This window comes from Acomys minous (genome assembly GCF_964271855.1).
Source record: "Acomys minous genome assembly, chromosome: 14".
Taxonomy (NCBI): domain Eukaryota; kingdom Metazoa; phylum Chordata; class Mammalia; order Rodentia; family Muridae; genus Acomys; species Acomys minous.
The window spans coordinates 75,022,549-75,044,413 of NC_140496.1; the positions used below are offsets into that span (position 1 = coordinate 75,022,549).

The 21,865-nt window shown below is 39.9% G+C and overlaps 1 protein-coding gene across 2 annotated transcripts in view; it reads left to right on the plus strand.

Annotated features, from left to right (window-relative positions):
* The window catches only part of DPYD (dihydropyrimidine dehydrogenase), an 867,929-nt gene that overhangs the window by 585,163 nt on the left and 260,901 nt on the right, over nt 1–21,865 (plus strand). For both annotated transcript variants that reach the window (XM_084756838.1, XM_084756837.1), the window contains exon 16: nt 6,699–6,782. In XM_084756838.1, coding sequence (XP_084612964.1) covers nt 6,699–6,782 — 84 coding nt within the window. The remainder of the gene's footprint in view (nt 1–6,698; nt 6,783–21,865) is intronic.

A 21,865-nucleotide genomic window follows, 5' to 3' on the forward strand; every position in this document is an offset into this window, starting at 1 on the left:
TATTGCCTTTTCTCCATATGTGCTGTCACTTGAGTTTTTGATGTTAGCCATTGGGACTCTAAGTGCAAGAAGTATGGGAGAATGGGGAAATAGAAGGGTCCAAAGTATCCTAGAAACCTACAAGAAGAAAATCATAATGGGCAGATCTGGACCCAAGGAGGTCTGCTCAAACTACTGCACCAACCAAGGACAATACATGCAGTAAACATTGAACCCATACTCAGGTCTAGCCAATGGACAGCACATTCTCCACAGTTGTGTGGAGAGCAGGGACTGACTCTGACATGAACTCTGGTGCCCCATATTTGACCACTTCCCCTTGGTGTGGAGGCAGGCTACCAAGATGAGACTTGATAGGCTGGGAACATATGGTGGTGGAGGAGGTCCCCTTCTGTCACAGACCTAGGGGAGGGGAATAGGGTAAAAGAGGGAGGGAGGGAGGAATGGGAGGATACAAGAGAGGGGGAAACAATTAAGTTGTAATGTGAATAAACTAATTAAGTAATAAAAATGAACCTAGAGACAGACATAGTTGTCTATGCTTCTGGCATAGTTAGGTCACGACATTAGGTACATTCAAATTGTATATTAAGTTGAAGTAAATTCAGCCATCTCAAGGATACTGTGTACCCAGACTGGTGAACCATCCTCATTTGCTTGATGATTTGTTTTCTCTTGTAAATAAAACAAAACGAAATCTGACCTTTTAAACTCTAACTTTAGAGAGCTTGCCTTTGAAACACCTTTCAATACTTTATCCTCGGCAACCTTGCTTGAGTTGCCATGTATTTTTGGATACCATGGCAAAGAAGTCGTTTCATGGGCTTTTACAGCATGATGAAATTTCCTGGAAACTCGGCAGTATGTAGTTCTCTTCAGTTATCTCAGTTTGGGATTTGCTCTTAGAGTTTTTTTTTCCCTTTTCTGAGACATTGATTAGTTTTCCCCAGTTTAATGCAAAGGCGTACTTATTTATAAAGCACAGTCATGAACTGTGTACAAATTTCTCATGCAGTCAAACAGAGGTGTATGGGAGTCATTTCAATCCATGGGTGTGCTCACAGTTTAAGTATGTAATCAGATACACGCAAAATTGAGCCATTACTGAAGGCTGCCAGTATTAGATCTTGAGTAGACCCTGAAAGCATTTTAACAGAATCGGAATCCATTTCTTTTTTAATGTGTATTAGCCTAGAAAATAGAGATTGAGTCACATTTAATGAGAAACGGCCTTATTAAAGGATGCAATCCCTAAGCAGTGAAAAAATATGAAAAAGAAGAGCTAGGGCAGAAAGGAAAGTGAATGTGGAATGGTACAGGCTGCAGAGACTTCCTCAGGAAACAGAGCACATGGCTCAGGTGTAGGGTCAGGGAGAACTCTACAAGATCACCCTAACAGAGAAGTACAGTGGTAAAGGGAAGGGCTGATCGATCCTTCTGGCCTGCAGTCTCTGTTGGTGGAATCTTTAACACTGTTGACTGTGTGCTCAACCCGTCTCTGTAGTCAGACCCTGTGGCCTGCAGTGTGATTCTTCATCCAAACCCAGAACCAGAATGGATGGCCAGAGCACCTTGATCAGACATGGATCTTGGTCCCCTGTAGTAGTTTGCTTGGACAGAGACGGTGTAAGCTGTGGCTAGCCCTAGGTCTCATACAGAGTTAATTATCCCTGACAACAATAGGGACTGGGGCTGTACAAGTGTCCATATTACCTTTTGAGTCAGGGTCTCCTGCTGAACATGAAACCCACTAGTCTGCTGAGACTGTCTACCCAGTGAACACTAAACATCTTCCTCAACCAAGCTTCCAGTGCTGGGATTACAGACACCCAGCATTTTCCTTGGGTTGTGTGGCTCAAAGCCAGGCCCTTGCATTTGTACTGCAGGCTCGTTACCAGCTGAGTCATGTCCCCAGTTCCCAGTTCATCCAAAACTGTTGTCTTGACCTATACATGACCTGTCCTTAGTCTATTCCCTCCCCCAATTACTTTCACTTCATTTTCTACACTTTTGGCCCTCACTGCTGTCATTTACTTTTTAACATTTTCAAAAATTACTGACTTTATTGATTTGAGCTTCCTGTATATTCCTGGGTATAAGGACATCCACTGAGGTAGGGTAGGCATGCTAAAAAGCCCATCATGAAAAAAAGAAAGACAAAAAGAAAGAAATAAAGAAGGAAAAAAAAGGAAAGGCAAAGAAAAAAGAAAAGAAAAGAAAAACCAATTCTCCCTCCTTTAGAGACCATCAACTGTCCAGAGATCATCAGTTAGGGTCAGAGCCCATGAATCCTTTCCTACCCCATACTGGCATGTCAACTGGCAACCACAGCTGCTGAGATCATATGTGGAGCTGTCCTGTCATGTCCAGAAGATGCTGTCTCACTCTGGTCCTCTTTGCCCTCTGGCTCTTATAACAGTTTTGGCTGTTTTATGTTAGCCTCTCCAAGCCTTTGAGAAAGCACCAGATACAGAGGCCCCATTTGTGGTTGAGCACTCCACAGTCATGTCCTCCCCACTTTGATTAGTAGTGAGTTTCTGGGTTAGCCTGTGTCCACTGTACAGAGAAATTTAGCTGATGACATCTAGCTGCACTCACCTATAGGTATAAAAATTCATCTGTAGGCAGCCGCTTTATATTTATTTAACTAAGGCTTGTGAGCTCTCCAGCCATGGGTTTGCGGCTAGGTTTGCAGTTCCAGACCTGTGTTTTCTCTTGTGGAACAGGCCTTAAATCTTAGTGGAAAATGGCTCCAACTTATTTCTAGTCTGGAGTCCAGCTATTTCTCCAGCAATGAAAAATTTCCCTTACCCACCTCCCTGCACTCCAACCCTCACCATTTTCTTTTTCTTTTTCACAATCCTTTTTAGGTGGGATAGATGCATTCTTGTGACTAATAGGAGCCAGACTATTAGCCAAGTTTGTGTATTTAACATTTCATACTAATTCAGCAATTAAGTCTTTTTATAATGGTTGTGGCTGCTTGAAAATAGAAGTAGCCACCCGCTTGAATTTGATGGTGTGAACCCTAGGACAGGGATATTCAGAGGCGACATGAATGTTCCTCAGGCCCAGGGTGTCACTCAGATGCTTAGTTCAAGGTCAATCTCAGGTGTATTTTGGCAATAATTTAAATAATTATCCCCAGATAAGACTATATGCCATAGGTATTGAAGACTTTTGATTTGGACAGTAGCTCAGAAACCGTAAAGATGCTGAAAGGCTGGGGAGCTAATGACTTCTTTCTCTTTGTGTCACCGAGTGTTTCTGTTAGATAGTCTCACACCATGACTGACAAGCTGTGTTTGTACACACTGAGATATGAATGGAAGCAGAATCAACATGCAGGGTATCACCCGAGACTGTGACGAGAAGTTCAAGCTCTGACTCTATCACTGCAAACTCTCTGATGCACAGAGAATGCTCTCCGCAAACTTTCTCATTGGTGACACTTGTTACCACCAGGGGGTGTTCTAAATGGCTTTTGACTGGTACATATTCAGTTTCCATAGTACTGGATTTATAAGGGAATTGCATGCACATCTATAATGGGCTGTGACCTTGTTTCCCTTCATACTTCCATACCTTCTCCTTGATTACTTCCCTGTTCATTTTAGTCCCCTTCACGCACACGCATGTGTGTGCGCGCACACACACACACACAGACACACCACTTTTCCATAGTGATGTTTAAGAACTGCAAATGAAATAAAAGATGTGGTATTTGTACTTTACTTAAGGAACAAATGATTTTATGATAGTTTACCCATTGATATAAGTCAGAGGTAAAGTCCTAGGCTCTACATTGAAGATCCTATGAGATGGGTTTGGCTTATCAACTGTAAAATGGGCACGGTGATGTACCATAGCTCTTGGCGTTGCTTTAAAGGTGAATTGAGATGAAACAAAAGGCTTACTGAAATATCCTTGCATATGGAATATACCCAATTAGCTTTAGCTATCATTGTCTACCATGCTGGTTAACTGCTAGCTTGCAATGGCATATGCCCAATATAAATATGTGTAAAAGTGCCTCTCAAAGACCTGATAATCCAAAGTGACATTGATTTGTTATCAATTGCTAAATAAACCCGTCTAAAATAAATACCTTGAGTAATTAGGGAAAAGGGCGAGCATATTGTCATATCTAACCGCAGTGCACAATCTAACCTAAGTGCATCGTTCCCATATGGCAGGAATGTGAGACAGGCCCCATTACTTGCAGTTTACGTTTTACCAAGTTTATCAGTCTAGGAAGGCTAACTGGCTCATCAGAAGCCCCTCCAGCCCATTGCAGCGGACTCAGAGTGCCGGAGACTGTTGTCTATATTCACTATAATGCCAGCAGGAAGCGACCAGCATGGTTTACAGCAACTGTTAAATAACATGGAATGTGTCTAAACTGGATTACCATAGCAAGGCTGCATAATGTGTCCATGTTTGGAAACATGGGAAATGATCAAATGGACCTTCACAGACATAGAGAAGAAAAAGCAGGTGAGCCAGTGAATGAAGACGGGCAAGAAAATCAACTGAAAAATAACTAGAATTTTGTTAAAGTCATACTTAAAATTTATGAAATAGAGAAATGCAATTAAAAAGAATAGAGGAACACCGAGGAAGCAGCTTTTGACTTAAAGAACAGTGTGGTATTCTTAGTAAATAGTAGGTCTTTTAAACAATGAAGACTTCATATGTGGTAATACATATATCATTATTATTGAAATCTGCCCAACCCTCTAACTAATTATCAACTTACCATTAAACTCTAGAAGTGGCTAAAATAATGTAAACTTGACAAGTTTGATATATGTGTCCTCAATCCCTTGAGTTGCTACATTAAATTTAAAAGACAGTGTCTCTTCCCCTCTCTCATCTCGTGTGTGTGTGTGTGTGTGTGTGACCCATGTAAGTGTGCTTGCCAATTTTGCATGCAAAGGCCAGAATGGAAATCACATGTCATCTTCTATTCCTTTAAGGCAGAGTCTCTATTTAGCCAGAAAGTTCCTCCTAGGGTCCCTATCTCTGTCGCTCTCTCATCATAAGGCTGGCAGACATACAAACCCTTACCAGGCTTTCACATTACATGCTGAATTCAAACTCAGATTCTTTTGCTGGCTCCGCTTTTTAAAAAAATTTTATTAATTTATTTATATTACATCTCAATGGTTATCCCCTCCCTTGTATCCTCCCATTCCTCCCTCCCTCCCATTTTCCCCTTACTCCCCTCCCCTATGACTGTGACTGAGGGGGACTTCCTCCCCCTGTATATGCTCATAGGGTATCAAGTCTCCTCTTGGTAGCCTGCTGTCCTTCCTCTGAGTGCCACCAGGTCTCCCCAAACATTCTTACCCACTGAGCCATCTCCCCAGCCCCTAAAATGTACTTAAAGATTTTTCCCAAAAGACATTCAAAGAATGTGAAGAATCTCCAAGTACTCTGAGCTGTGTTCTTCATTTTGAAAACATTCATTTATGTGTTAAGGGAAGAATGATTGATTTAAATTATAAGCTGGGCATGGTGGCTTATGCCTGTAATCCCAGCAGTCAGGGAGACAGACAGAGGTGGATCACTGTGAGTTTCAGGCCAGCCTGGTCTACAAAGCGAGTCCAGGACAGCCAAGGCTGCACAGAGAAACCCTATCCCAAAACAAAATAACACAAAACAAAACAAAAACAAACTGGGCGTGGTGGCACATGCCTTTAACCCCAGACCTTGGGAGGCAGAGGCAGGTGGATCACTGTGAGTTCAAGGCCAGCCTGGTCTACAAAGTGAGCCCAGAACAGCCAAGGCTGCACAGAGAAACCCTGTCGCAAAAAACCAAAAATCCAAAAACAAAAAACAAAAAACAAAACAAAACAAAAAACAAACAAACAAAAAAACCAAAAAGAACAAAAAACAAAAATAAAAACAAAATAAACCCTCATAATTATTGAAGTCCATATTCGATAATGAATAACTTGTGCTTCTTAGAATGTTTTAAAATGCGGTGAAATTGGCCTTTAGTTTAAAATTTTTACATTCTACCCATTCATTCTAGGTTATCTAACTACTATTTCCTTTGCATGCCTCTGTCCATCATCATTTATCCAGAATTATTTACTTGTTTTTGCAGAAGAAGAAACTGTATAGGAAAAACAAAGTATTGTCTCTCACAGATTGAGTTCAAATTTCTACTATCTTATTTAACAGCCAGACCCGTCATGTAACATTATTTTTTTCCCCATCTCCTGTCTATGGAACGAATATTCTGATAGTACGGAAATTCAGAGAACCAGAAGCCATGGCTTGGGCCAGGGGGTCAAGGTACTCATCACGGATGCCTACAACCTGAATTCGATCTCTAGAACCCACATCCTGCCTGCTGCCCTCAGACTTCTGCATGTGTATACTGCCTACACATATGCAAACGGGAATATATATGCATGCATATAAAATACATTATACACAAAAATTAAGATCATGTGAATTATATAGATTAAACTTAATACATATAGGGCAACGAAGGAACCCCTTTTAAGCTCTCAATGTTTTGTTGTTGTTATCTGCACTCTAATTTGAGAGACATAGAGTGAGCTTGAGGACGAAGCTATGGTGAAAGCAAGTGTTTAGAGATTAGGTGTGGTCTTTGTAATCAATGGAGAAACTATCAATATCTGAATAATGTTTTGCCTTTCTCTCATTTTCCTTCCTTACAGGCTTCAGGAGCAGATGCCCTGGAGTTAAATTTATCCTGTCCACACGGCATGGGGGAGAGAGGGATGGGCCTGGCTTGTGGGCAGGTAAGCACCCCAGCAGCTGTGTCCGTCAGTATGACATAATAATGGTGCCCTGTATGGATCCTTACTGTACCTCAGGCAGAGATGTGTGGATCCGATGACTGACTGGGGACATGCAGGTCTGCATCACTTAAATATTTAGTGCTTAAAAAGTGGAAAACGAGGGAAGCTGGAATTACGGCAATGGTTCGGTTTTATTGAAGAAATCATATTATGTGCTCGACAGGAAGGAATATCATAACAAATAGTTTTGAAAGGCATTGAAGCAGAGTTAGCTGATATCCGAGGCATGGTTCTTTATTCATTTCTGAGGCTGATCCAGTTTCCCTGGGGCAATACACTGTACACAATGCATTGTTCGTTGTGATTTCGTAGTAAATGGGGCACGGCGCAAATTGCGCTTTACAGTTTTTTAGCATACGATCATTAGTCCGTAGCTGTGTTTGGGGAGTTGCAAAAAGACTTTGATGCTATTTTTATTTAGGGCTACAATAAATGGAAGCTTTATATTAAAGTAAAATAAAAAAACCCTAATGAATAAATGCAAAATCATATTAATACATAGGAAATACGACATCTTTATGGAACAAGATGTAGTGCGGAGTGTTTAAGGGGAGATGAGAAGGCTTAATGCTTAAAATGTTAGTGCTTTGAATCTCATTTCGCCTTTAAGCCCACAGGAAATCATGTGAGTTAAATAATACAAAACTTTGGTATCGCTGGCAGTTTTCTAGAACTTTAAAGTTTACTTCTGTGTCCACATGTGACTCAGGACTCTGTGCTTAGAGGGTAGCCAACTGTACCACATTCCTGTTTTTCCCAAGTCACTGGATTGAAATGAATTAAATTCTGAGCCCTTTATTTGGGGAGGGGAAAGTTTTTACATGTTTAAATGAATAAGAATTTCTATTTTCACGTTCAAATGCAGAGAGAGTTTTTTAAAAAAAATACTTTGTAAATATTTAATTGTCCTAGAGAATGGATTTACAACTCAGGAAGAAGTCGTCCTTATGAACAGCAGGAAAGGAGGGACAAGCCAGGCATCTTTCACAAGTACACAAGCTCTGCTCAAAGATTACCCAGAAGGCCATTGAGTGTAGTAAACACAGCCACAATTTAATGCTACCAAGTTGGGGGAAACAACATTATCTCTGAGTCGTATGATGATCTAATAATATATCATGGTGTATGACATGACTAAAGGGAAGAAGGCTGTACTACAGAAATGGCTGCATCTATAAACCGCGTACCTCTCAAAGATGAGGATCTGGGTGGAGCCCAGAACCCATATAAAACAGCTGGCACTGCTGTGGGTACCTGTGATTCCAGGTGCTGGGGAGGCAGAGATGGGAGAACTCCTGAAATGTTCTACTCGGTTAGCCTGAGTATTTAATTAGTGAGTACCAGTTTCAGTGAAAAATTCCACTGAACATTACAGTGGAATCACTAACTTCTTCCTGCTACATTCATATGCATGCAAAAACTCACGCAGGAACGCAGACACAGAGGATGCCAGAAGGGTACCAGTGCGTGCCTTGAGTTGGTACTGAGTGGATGCACTTTTTCTCATCCACTGAGTCTCTATCCACTTTGCCTATTTTACAGTCTAGATATCAAAACCCACATTTTAAGTGGTAAATTACTTGCATAATGCCAGCTTTGGAAAATAGGAGCCTATTAAATTATTATATTTTTTAACATTTTATTTGGAATGTTTATGCAAATTCAGTATTATATTTTTTTCTTTCACTTGTTACTTTTCTTATGATCTTATAATAGTAAAGATGTATATGCAATGTAATTTCTCTAAAGCTCATGTAAGCTCCTACCCAAATTCTTCAAGTTTACTCCAGTGTGTTACAGAAACATGACCACTTTCTATGAGTACGTTGACAGGAAGAATCCTCATGCAAGCTAGACAGTGTGAAATATGGAATTATCCAGAATATAAACAGTACATTCACCGAGGCTCAAAAGATGCCTTCATCCAAAAACAATAGGAAGGAATTAGAAAACCACTGAAATTACAGAAAGTTAAGCTTTATAAAAAAAATGTTTGAAAAAAAAAGATTTTTAAAATATATTTTTAAAAAGTTAATGCATTGAAACTGAAGACTGTCTAAACAAAGTTGTTCAGAAAGGAGAAATACCAACCAGTGACTATAATCATATTGTGGATTTGAAGGTAAATCTGATATTAAAAGCCCAGTTATTGCTTCATATGCTAATTTCCTAAGGAAGAGTGCATTCTGGGATTTATGTTTTGCTACAAATATAACAATTATTTGGAAATGTTGTAAAGCCCCAGTTGAGTTTCTTCTTCTTCTAAAATGAGCTTTGTTCTTTGCATGTGCCTGAACTGACCCAGCTGTGAAGCGGTGTAGGTGGACCCTCTCCAGAGAGTTACATAGTTACAGGAACTTTTACACAGCCCTGAGCTGAATGGCAATGACAAAGGCTAAAAAAATTTTGCAGGCGGGGACACGGACAACATTTTCAAAGGCTTGGTTTGTTGGCTCAGGGAAAGGGAATGTTACCATTTCATTTTTTGGTGCTGCTAAAACTGAAGCCCATTCTTAACAGCCAATTTTACCAATTGTCTTTGAATTTTATTCTTATAAATTACAGAATTGAAAAATAAAGCCAATTTAATGGATTTTTTTGCTTAGACTCAGAAAATATGAACGTTCAGCCTTTTGAGGAAGAAGGAATAATATCAGTGTATTTTTATTAAAGGGCTTTCTATGATTGGCATTTGAGAGGGGGCACAAATAATCTGGCCTTATTTGAATTTGCCTCTAGCATTTCTCTCCTTCTCTCCCTCTGGTTCCCACTGTTTCTTCCTTTTTCCCTCACTTTTCCAACACTGCCAAGTTGGTAGGTGAGGGAATGTGTACTTACTGAGTGTGTGGTCAGGGGAGAAGTCAGGAGATGTTACAGAGGGATTCCCTTACACTGTTCAAAGCCTAGTACAGGACCGTCTGCACTGTCAGTGCATGCTAAACACTTGCTGCATGGAGGGAAAGGCCAACACTGGTCTAAAGTGAGAATTTTTATCAATCATATAGATCTCCTACATAGCACATTTTCTTTTCAGAATACCTGTTATTACTCACTTAGCTCAGCTTTCTCACGAATATTTAATAAGAAAAGAGTTTTCCTAAGGTTGTTCTCTTATATAATTATCATAAGTCAAACATGCATGTATACGTATAAATATACACTAAATATAAATATATAATATAAAACCCTAAATACACATATACATGACCAAAAAAAATGAACTTTATGCACACAGAAAACTATAATCTCTGTAGAAATATAAGCGTCTTACTTTTGAAATGTGCAGATGTATATATAAAAAACTCAAGCTGACCTTGATATACAAATTATGCGTTTCCTGCCAAGTGAAACTTCATATAAGACTTTCTATTCTTCAGCTGTACCAAGGATTTTAAGTCACTCTCCTCCATATCCTGTCCATTAGCCATCGGCTCTATATCAAGCTCCTTGCCCTCCTGAAGCATGGGCATCTACCTCCAAACTGTGAGGTTGGAATAACATGGTTTCTGAAATCTCATATAGTTCTAACGTTCTGAGTGTGGACATTTTAAGTAGTAGGCTAATCAATGATTTTGGAAATTCCCTTAAAAACAAACAAACAAACAAGTTATCATTAGGTATACATAAGATAAACAAAACAAAATAACAACACCAAAAAAAGATTTACATTTCCTTATAAACTTGTTATTTTACATTTAGTCTCTTTTACCTGTAGGATATACATTTCAAAATCTCTGTAATTGGGGGAGGTGTACTAAAACATTGCATTTATTTTTATAGGTATGTGCCTGTGATGAAGTTGAATGTCTGAACTGAGCAGAGCAGGGGAACAATGACCAACAATAAAAAATAACTAAACCAGTGTAGTGTTATGAAAGCTATTTAAACCTCCTGAAATGTTTAACCCTGGATTATCCTCAATAGCTTTAGATCATAGCTTATTGTATGTAACTGAAACCACACACACAGGAAAAACCGCCGAGTAGTTGGCAAATACTGAGCTGAGGTGAATTTTCCTTGTTTTAATAGCATCAAGCACTGATTACCTTTTTGTATATTATATTTGATTTGACTAATGAAGGTAGTGGTGAAACACTCAAGGCTGGGATAATTGCTTAACATGTGTTATACCCTGGTGTCAATCCCCAGCACAATACAAAAGAAATAAATATACATTTAAAGAGTTAGCTGGAGCTGGAGAGATGACTCAGTCATTAAAGTCTAGGCTGACAACCAGAAATATAAGAAAGAGTTAGCTGGAGGCTGTAATGTAAGTCTGTGACCCAGGCTATTCAGGAGTCTAATGTCAGAGTATTATGAACCCAAGACCACTCTAAGAACACAGCCACATTCCATCCCCCAAATGAACCATACATAGAAAAGGCAAACTAGTATCATCAAGGTTAGGGTTGTTCACTAAAGCCACATTGGGTAGCCATCTTGTACTGTACTTAAAATGGAAAAATAGAGCCCTTGGTCATTTACATAATGGCCTACTCTTCTAATTTTTAGAATGTTATCCCCCAACTTGCTGTTCACATAGTATGAGACAGTCATACTCTGGTTGTTTGCACTACAAAGAGCAAAGTTGCACTGCACTTGTGAGAAAAACCTCTGTTCTGGCTGGTAATTTCCAAAGTAGTTTGAGTACTGCCATATATGTGTGTTCCAGGTCTCAATTATGGCCAGTGAGTATGAAAGCCTGTGCTTTAATTAGCAAGCTCACCAGAATGTAGAAAAGGCACCCAGAACAGTTCTTAGTGAGGATGCATCCCAGTGTCAGCATTAAACTTAGTAACTGAGAATTAATCACAATACAAATAAACTCTTATGCCCTTCATAAACCTGAATCCTATTTCTCTCCCATTACCCAATCTATAAGAATACAAGGAATACTGACACTTCTATTCAAGTTCTGTCTCCTGGGCATGGGGGAGACTCTTGTGTCTTAGCTTTCAGATTTAAGTATATCTAAAAGTTATTTGTGTAAATGTATTTCCTGTAACATTTTATACTTTAGAAATCTAGTTGATCTATAAAGATATTTACATAAAAAAAACCTAAATTGTACCTTTGGAAGGTTTTCCCCTTGCCCTAAGCATCATGTGTTAAAAGTAAACAAACAAACAAACAAACAAACAAGCAAAGAAACAAACACTCTTTCTTTAATTTTTTTAAACTTTGAAAATTTCACTTTTATTCTGCGGAAGCTTCTTGTCAAAGTTCAGAATGATAATAAAATGGCCTGTGAAAAAAGTCACTAGTATTCTTCTTAATGCTTTTGAGATTATTATTAGCACACATATTTGGACAAATAGTCCTTCCTCCCTTTTACTTCTTTAGGAATAATACAGAGCTGAGAGTGCCTTTCAAAAATAGGAATGTTAGGAACTAGAGCTCTGATATGTGACTCTGACATTGCTTTTAGTTGACATAAAATCCAGATAGGGATAAGTCTCAGTCTCGCCTGCAAATTGCATTCATATAACACTCATTGTGTGCACATGTGCATGCATGTGTGGGTACACATGTGTGTTTGTGTGTGTTGCGGGTGTGTACATGAGTATATAGGTCCGTCTTAGGTATTGTTCCTTTGATGCTATCAACCATGTATTTATTTGTTTGTTATTTTATTTACTTATTTACTTATTTTGAAAAGTCATGCTATGGCCTTTAAAATCTCCATGTAGTTGCACTTTTCTGTCCAACAAGTTCTGAGGATCTGTCTATCTCCACAACACTGAGATGCTGGGATTGCCAGAGGGGCCATCATGCCCAGCTTTAAAACAAAACAAAGTAAGTTCTAGAGGCAGAATTCAGGTTAGTGTTAGTGTGTTCAGCACTTTGTTGATCGAACAGTCATCCCAGCCCTTATATACCATTTCTAATTCAACCTCTTAATACTAGAAATCATATTTTTCCAGGATCTTTGCTGACTCTCTGCATTTCTGACATCATAGGCACTAAGTGGGCTGCTTACTTCTCAGACAGAAGAAAAACAGTTCACAAGGGTCCAAGGTTGTGGTGGAACATGGAATAAAATGGTTTGCTCTCCGAGTTTATACTCCACATTAAGAGAAGGAAGAGATGGCTTGTGCCGTTGAACTTCTCAATAGTGTACACACAACCACACAGAAATTATTATAGAACTTCTCAATGATGCACACACAACCGCATGGAAATTACTATATTTCCTGCAAAACAGCAACAAGTCAGTTTATTATTATTCATGTAAATGGATTACTTTTTCCCTTGAGTTGTGCTGTGCTGTGCTGTGCTGTGCTGTGGTAAAGCTTTGGGGTGTGGAGCTGAAGGGAGCCTGAAAGGTTGTTCCTTGTCATCCCTTTACATACAGGATGAACTGGCCATAGTGAGATGTTTCATCTGTTTTATCTCAAAGCAACGAACTATCAAGGCCCAAAACTTTGGCTCCCTTGATGCTGGCCTTCTGTCAGGTACATTGTCTACTATTTCACATTGTTATTTCAGAGCATCCAATTCCATATGTGAACAGAAAACGTAAATGAGCAAAATGTCCAGACTACTCTCAACTGTCTCCTTTTGTCTGCTGTTACTCTCGTTTCTGTCTAGAAGTCATATACCCTTTTGACTGAAATTATCCACATAGAAATAAGCTTTTATATCTGTGCCAAATGACATCTGATTTATGAACTGATATGACTTATCAATCAACAAAACTTTCCTTGAAAATGGAAGGCTATTATACGTGGAGGGCCATGGAGGTGGGAACCAGAGATCTGTTCTTACTTGAATGTGTGATGACTTTGGGTTTGGATCTCTGCCAATGAGCTTGTATTTCCTCCTCTCGTTCTCTAAGAGGTTACAACGTAGGTTGGCCCTTGCCCTTGTAGGTTTTCTACTGTTCATTGATTTCAAAACCTTCACTACAGGTTCATGGCTAAAAACCCACACATGTTTCTGCAAAGATTTATATGGAAAGTTCCACACTGGCAGTGTAATTGAAGGGAAGACCGTCAAGCTTCCCAAAGAGGTCAAGGGACTGAGCAAAGGTGATGGTGTCTGTTACCAGCTGCACCGTCGTGCTACCCCACAGCAGCGCGCATCTCTCTATTCACATATTCTATACAGAAGGCCAGAAAGATCACTTGGCAGTTAAGAACGCTTGCTTCATAATCCTGAGGGCCAAAATTTGGATCCGAGCATGTATACAAGCTGGACAACATCTCACACGTGCCTCTAACCCCAGGCGAAAGGAGACCAAAAGATTTCTAAGGTTTATAGCTTCCAGCCAAATTGAGAAAATTTAAAGCCAAGGCTCAAGGAGAGACCCTGCCTTAGAGGGAAAGACAACCCATACTAGAGGAAGAGACCCAAGGCCCTGTTCCAGCCTCCAAACATATATATGTACAAGCATCTGTATATACAACAGACACACACTCCTACACACACACACACACACACACACACACACACACACTCACACACTCACACACTCACACACACATACATGCAATACACAAATCTTAACATAATTTCCAAACCCTATTTGGAATGATTAGTTCATTCCCAACATTCATTTTGTCCTCAGGAAGACTTACGTTGTGAGGTTTGCATAATGATTCAGATGAGCAAAGATGAGAATGTTTAAAAGTTGTGAATCTTAAAATGTTCAGCATCTTAAATGATTATTACTCCAGATAAAATCACCCAGAGGGATACTTTGACATTTTCCTCATGATCTGTTCTATGTCCAAACTCGATTTGTAAAATAAAAACTCTATGTTTATGGGGGGGGGGGGGGAAAGGAAAAATCAAGGAAATCCGAGGCTTGGTTTCTGTTTCAGCCTGCCAATGTTTTTCCATAAGACATAAACCACAGAATATTCCTCTCACCCTTGCCAGAGAGCAGATGTCTGTCACTAGGAAGAGAGTCCAAAACTGAGTGTGAAGACTGCATTGCCCCAGATGTGCTAGCCTTTCCCCTGGGAAATAAGCCTTCCTCTGGCAGCTGGGTTAACAGACTCTCTGTCTCACACAGAACATTGTCCTGGGAGCTATGACCAAAGCACTGTTTGAATAAGGTCCTCATTAAGCATCTGTGGAGGGGACAATATAAAGATACTTTTAAAGCCAAAAAAATAATTTCCAAATTTCTCAGAGAGTTGAAACTTGGGGACTCTGGAGGTTGAGAAATCAAAGGATTAGGGAGATGAATGTAAGAGCTACTGGAATATGTAGCCCAGTGTTCACTTGCTGAGTTCCATTTGTTTTTTTGGCATTGGTCAGGTAGCAAATGAAACCCTTTCTCCATCTGCTTTTTTATTCTTCTTCTTTCTCCTGATTGTAACTCCTACAAGTGATGGATGCAAGGCTAGACATGGCAGCACATGATGATGATCCCAGCACTAAGGAGATAGAGGTAGCAGGATTGTGAGTTTAAACTCATCTTGGTCTACATAGTGAGTTCTTGGCTCAAATATTAAAAAGTAAAAAGACAGGAGAGAAGGGGTAGAGAGAGTGGAAAGAACACCATGACTAGAGAGTAGGATTTTTAGTCCTGCGTGCTGACATGTTAAATATAGAATGTTCTAGACTGGTGCTCTGTGACATTAGCCCTTGGGGAGTCCCATGTAACAACTTTGGTAAACCAGTGCAGCTTCACAAGAAACATGAAGAAGGCCTGCATGCTATGGCCGTCTGGAAGCACGCCCGAAGTCTGATTCTGATGGCCTCACACAGTGGGTTTTCTCTGCTCTGTTCTATTTTCCCTGTGGTATGAGAATTTTGAAAGGCTTTCAGATAAATGATCCTCTTGTTTATGAGGAGTCAAAATGAAATATTTGCTTTGTGCTATATTATGTTGCTCAACTTCTTATTTGATTTTAATTCTCTGCCATTTGCACAGATGGGTGTGCCCTGTAAGTAGATAACTCCAGGAGATCTCAAAGAGCCATTTATGTAGCTCGTAATATTTTGCCTAAAGCTAGTAGTCTATGAGGTTTTTAATTGCAGTTATTAATGTTTGTTAATGATATACAAATGAATGCTTATTTTAAAAATTACAAACTTTTAGTCAAAAGCAATATCATTTAAATCTAAAGTATCAGTTCAAAGTCTATGAGTATTGTTTTTCGTGGCAGTCATATGGCATTAAGAAACATATTTAGTAGTATGTGCAATTACTGATGAATCATTGTAGTGAGAACTACATGTGTATTTTTAAATTTGATGAGTTTTAAAATATATATACATACATACATTCATATACACATACACACATATATATATATTATATCCCAGAAAGTAATGGCAAAAATATTTTAAACAGTTTTAAATGTTACTCTTAGTTGCTAATATCACAAGTGAATTAGAGAATTCAAGCTAAGCTCTTTCTCTACTTTCTTGCCATAGTATCTGACCAAAGCATAAAAGTCAACCAAAAGATGCCACTGGCCTAAGGAGATAGAGACAGGAGATAGGGGAAGGGATGTGATGTGAGCCTGTGATTCCACGAAGACATGTGTTACCACAGTGTCACACCACAGTGACCTACAACAATGAGGCAGGATGGAGACAATGCAGAAAATAAGATCACTAAGGTATTAACAACAAAGGGGAAACGTTCTATTATGAATTCCAATTACCTCAGAGTAGTAGAGGAGCTGGAAGACAGGACAGCTTTAGCTACCTAGAAAGCCCCAGGCCACATGAGATCCTCTCTAGAAACAACAAAAAGTAAAGATGATAAAAATGTAAAAATATTTAAACTATTAACATGTGCCTTACTTTATAAAGATGAAAAATACTGGGGAAAGTGAAATATGGTTTTCCCAGAAGATAATAAATAGAGAAGTACTTCCCTTAAAGACTGACTATATTGAAAGCAAGGCTGTTGTGGAACATGTTCTCAAGGTAAAGTGATGCGGACCATTTGTGTTGAGGAAACGTGAGTCTATTCAGCTGGCTTCTGTGGTGTGCTGGGCACCATGGTAGGCATTTCTGCGTGTGCAGTCACAATTACTACTCAGTTACCTTGGGATAGAAAATATTTTTTCTGATTTAGTACCTGTGTCCAGTTGTTTTGTGTTTTTGGTTTTAGTTTTGGGTTTGTTTGTTTGTTTGTTTGTTGTTGTTGTTTGTTTTTGTTGTTGTTGTTTTGTCTTGGCTTCCCTCAAGCCATGGGATTGTGACCCAGGATTATAAGACAAATAAACCCTTTCCCCCCCCCCCCAAAAAAAACCCTGAGGTTACTGTGGCATGCTTCCCTTGAATCTACACGAGGCTGTGATTCTGACATATGGTAGGTGTTTAGCCAATAGGATTTGGTCAGTCTAATGAGGGAATAAATGAATGAGCCAGTAAGTGAAGAACTAACTGAATAAAACTATATGTAAACAATTTCACGCCTTTATTAATGGGAATACACTGAGTGGTGCTGCCTACTAGTGTGTCTGACTTCTTAACTGCTCTGTTCTAAATGGGGAACTCAACATTGTAAGCTCAATTTTCTTAATAATTATATTTTATTATGAACTTATTAAACAAGCCTACCTCCCTTACAAGCAGACTACCCCAAACAATAGGAAAGAGAGATTAAAGGACACAATAGTGAAACCTTAAGGATATTAGTTCTGAGGAACAATTCTCCTGGTGTACTCAGCAGGACCTCAGCAAACCAGCAATCGCAGCAAAGTTGCTGCTAGAACCTGGAGCAACCGGAACCTGACGCCTCAGCTGGAGCCTAAAGCCTTGACGCTTTCCCTGGAGCAGTTCTCTCTAGGAGGGTCTCTCTCAAAGTGCAGGGATGCAAGGATGAATAGCCAAAACAATCCCAAGTCCTCTTTTTTTCCACCCTCTTGTTTTGGGATATATACATATCTCCTCTCAGAGTCTCTATTAGGATGTTTTCAGCTGGCAACGTCCAATCTCCCCCACGAAGCGGTTTGACTTCTAAAGGGATAAACATCCTGTTCTCTCACTACTCTGTTCCCCATCCCACACTTGGGATCAACACAAAAACATGTTTACCTCTCTTACACATTTATAATTATTTTCTTTCCTATGATCTTAGTACTTTGTTGGTTTCATTTTTCTTCCTTTACCTATTTCTCCCCCAACCTGTTCTCATATTATTTCTTCAGTTTCTGGAACCCTTCAGAAATGTGTTAATGGATTAATCCAGATGCTCCATTCTCTCATAGCCCCTGATAGCCGCATACATAAATACATACATACATACATGCCTACATACATACACACATACATATATACATATGTGTGTGTGTAATTTTTAGAAGAAGCATCAAAATGTAAAACTGCAATGTTCTTTCCAAACCTACATAGATAAGGTCTTTACCTTGGCCAAAAAGAAGAGAAAGAAAGTGCACTGCTAAACCTGGACTCTAGGGGGCGAAACACATGTCGTTTTCAGCCATGCCCACCATACCCACGCTTATGACAGAGTAGCAGAGCTGTTCTGGTTTACAGATGTCTCTGATGGCACAATTACTGTTACCTCCCAAGGTCTTCCTGCTGGCTAGGCATTGACCCAAGCGCTGCTGCATTTACTCTTCCTCTCAACCTTCTAAGTTAAACTGTAATCTCCCTTTACCCACAGGAAACCCCCCAGAGCCAAATAGAAAGTATAACATGGCAGAGTCACATGGAGCCCAGATCTTGAATTATTTCAGCTCATGGGCCTGAGCTCCTGACCTTCCTCAGGAATAAATGTCAAAGAAGTGAATACTGACCTTATAAACTATATGGATTCTATACAAGTGTTCGTGTGTGTAGAGGCACACATGCATCAGTGTACACATGCCTGTGAAGACCAGAGGTAAACTTTAGCTATTATCCTATGGGAGCTGTCCATCTTGCCCTCTGAGACAAGGCATCTCACTTGGACCTCAGACTCAATGACAAGGTTAGATTGGGTGGCCAGGGAGCCCCATGAAGCCCTTCTGTGCCTTCCCATGGCTGGGGTTACAACATTACAAAATAATCATCTTGATGTGCTGGTCAGGCATTGCACAGAGGTCCTTCACGTTCATGCTTACAGGTCAGGCACTTCACAGACACCCATCTCCCCAGTCCTGCTCTACACATGCCCTAGAAAGACTTCACCATTGAGAATGGCGCTTCTGCTCTTAAATACATTGAGAAAGGTCCTTGATTGGCCTTGGAATGTCGCTGAAGGACAGAGTGGTCGGCTAGCACGGATGCAGCCACAACAAGCCTGGTGCCTAATAATGGAAAATAAAAAATAGAATAAAATAAAATCCCTTGTATATACTGCTAGGATTACAAAGGCCGGCTTCCTGGATGTTACTAATAAAAACAACCAATACTTCAAAAGTAACCATAAGAAACAGAGGCTTGCAGACATGTTCTGACTGCCACCGAATTCTCAGGAAGCAAATGCAAGCCTTGCCGCATACTTTCTTCATTCTCCATTTGTGACAGCTTCTTTTTCTTTGCTTTGTGTTTGAATGGCTATAAATAATGATTGGAGATATTATTAAATTATTTTTTAAAAATGCAAGAATATGGTTGTTCTGGAAACAAACAAAAACAAACATCAGCCAAAAAACAAACCATATAAACAAACAAAACTCTTCAATTTTAAAATATTTTCCCCACCAAAACTCAAGGAGAACTTCTGGGCCACTGAGATGGGTCAGCCAATAAAGCTAAGTCTCAGATTCCCACGGAGGAAGGAAAGAACTGACTCCTGAAGGTTGCCACCTGCTCTGTGCAATGTATGCAACCACACTAATACATAATACATACTACACATGTGAACACACATGCATGTGTGTGCACACACATATACACACACTAATAATAAATGAAAATGAAGATTATGGAAAGATAATATCCAACATTTAAAAGAATCTCTAGGTATGAAAAAAAAAACAAGGCATATTTTTTCTAGCCATGAATTTATATGACCAAAATCTGAATTTATTTTCTAAACCCATCATCTTACTGTTTACATCCAAAACCACCCCTCCCATCGAGGAAGGTGGAGGAGGATTTCGGTCCTAGAAAGCTGCATCAGGCAGGCAGAAGCTGATTCTTTAGAACTAGGAAACCTGGACCACAAAAGCCCATGGAGGTTCCCTGAGAGTTAAGCCCCCTTTTGTCTACAGTGGGAAGCATTGCATCTGTAGAGTCCTACCCAGCTCTTTCTGCCCTGCCTGCCAGTCCCCAGCCTACCCATCTACAAAGGGTGGATCATTAAGCCATCCAGGCAGTGGGGAGTATTTTCAGAGAGTTGTTGCCCTTTCCAGCAGCCTGGCAGCAAGTGACCATAATAAATTATGCACAGCTCTGTGAGACTGTGACACCAGGCAGGAGGAGCAGCAGGGGTGGCTGAAAAGCCATTATTTGAAATTTTTGTTTCTTTTTCTTACCAGATTCCACGCTGCTTCTTGCTGTCATCTCTCCCCTTTTCTCCCCCCATCTATTGTTTTGAGGGGTTTGTGTCTGACAGTTCTTTTCTAAGGCCTCTTTTGTCCCTTTCTGTTACCTTGTTTCTGCCTTCCCGGGCTCCCCCTCCCTTCTTGATCTTGTGTGTTCCAGCCTCCTTTTCCTTCTCTGTCAGGCGTTTGCCTTACTTTCCTTTCTCTCTCCCCGCCTTATTGTCTCACATAATACAGACAAACAAGTTCTCTTTTTGTCTGCATTCTTCTGCACGGTGTTATGGAGTTGTCGTTTTCCCTTCAGGATAGGCCTGCTCACTGTATGAGCTATTCATTCGAGTCCCGAGAATTCCAAACACATGTCCAGAGGAGTGCCAGGGCTAGTGACAACAGAAAACAATCAAAGCAACCAGGAGAGTTGTTCACTGAAAGCCGCGCAGACCTATTTGTGCCCGGTAGATCTGCTCCCACCGCGTCTGTAGGCTTAATGCTATGCATTTGAGAACAGTCAAAATCATCAACTTTTCTCTGAGGATAGGACTGATCCAAAGGGCCAGCATTCTCACAGATCCGGTTCCCTATTCACCGGACTCTGTCCCTCAGTCCATGACAGGCATCTGAAAAGACAGGTCCAATGCACGCATGCCCCAGTTGAAGACTGAGCAACTATTATTTCTAGCTCTGAGGTGCTGGGGAATCCCAGCATGTGTAGTCATTCAGTTGTCTTAAGAGTCTTTTATGTTCTCTGCTTCATTGTTTTTTCGCTCCCTCATTTCTTTCCTTCATCAGAAAACTCATCGCATGGTAGTCTGCATCCCACCTCCTTCATGGTCTCTCTTTGGACCACAGTCTTACCTTATAGTTAGTGCTGTAGGACAGATTTTTGCACTCTTCTGCTTGAAGTCACTCTTAGCCCAGAAAGCTTTAAAAATTCTTGTCAGTGAATCACCCAAGAGTATGTACAGGATATCCCAACCCCGTTTTTTTAAATTGCTATAAATATAAATTAACAAAGCAAAGCAAGTAACCTCTGATGTGTTGTGACCAGAAGACCTTTACAATACTTTTAATAGCTGAATATATTTGAATTTTTACACGCCTATTCATTAAATGTTAGAAACAGAAATTGAGTGCTTTCTTTCACAGTTGTTCCACTTGTTTGTTTGTTGCTCAATTCTTCCGTTTGGAGAATGTGGTCTCTCCTAATTGATTTTCATATGAATCACTTTGGTCTTTTGTTTCTCTGCGATTTTCCTCCTTATCTGTTTTCTAGTATATTCAGAGCTAACTTGTTTCTGATTATTGCTTGACTTTGGTTTTTAGTACAGTTATAATTATTAGTTCACATTAATTGCACCAATACATGATAACACGTGTATATACCAGTTTTAGGTCATAATTGACCTCTATGCTACAGTTGAAAATAGAGTAGCCAAAATTGTGTACTTGAGGAAACACGCATGCATACATGGGACCTACAAAAGGCAAAAGGGAGTGTTGTATTTCTTGGAGGTGGAGTTACAGGTATTTGTATGCTACGCGGTGTGGGTAGTGAGATTTGAATGTTTGTTCTCTGACAGAAGAATAACTATTTTTAACCAATAAGTCACATTTCCA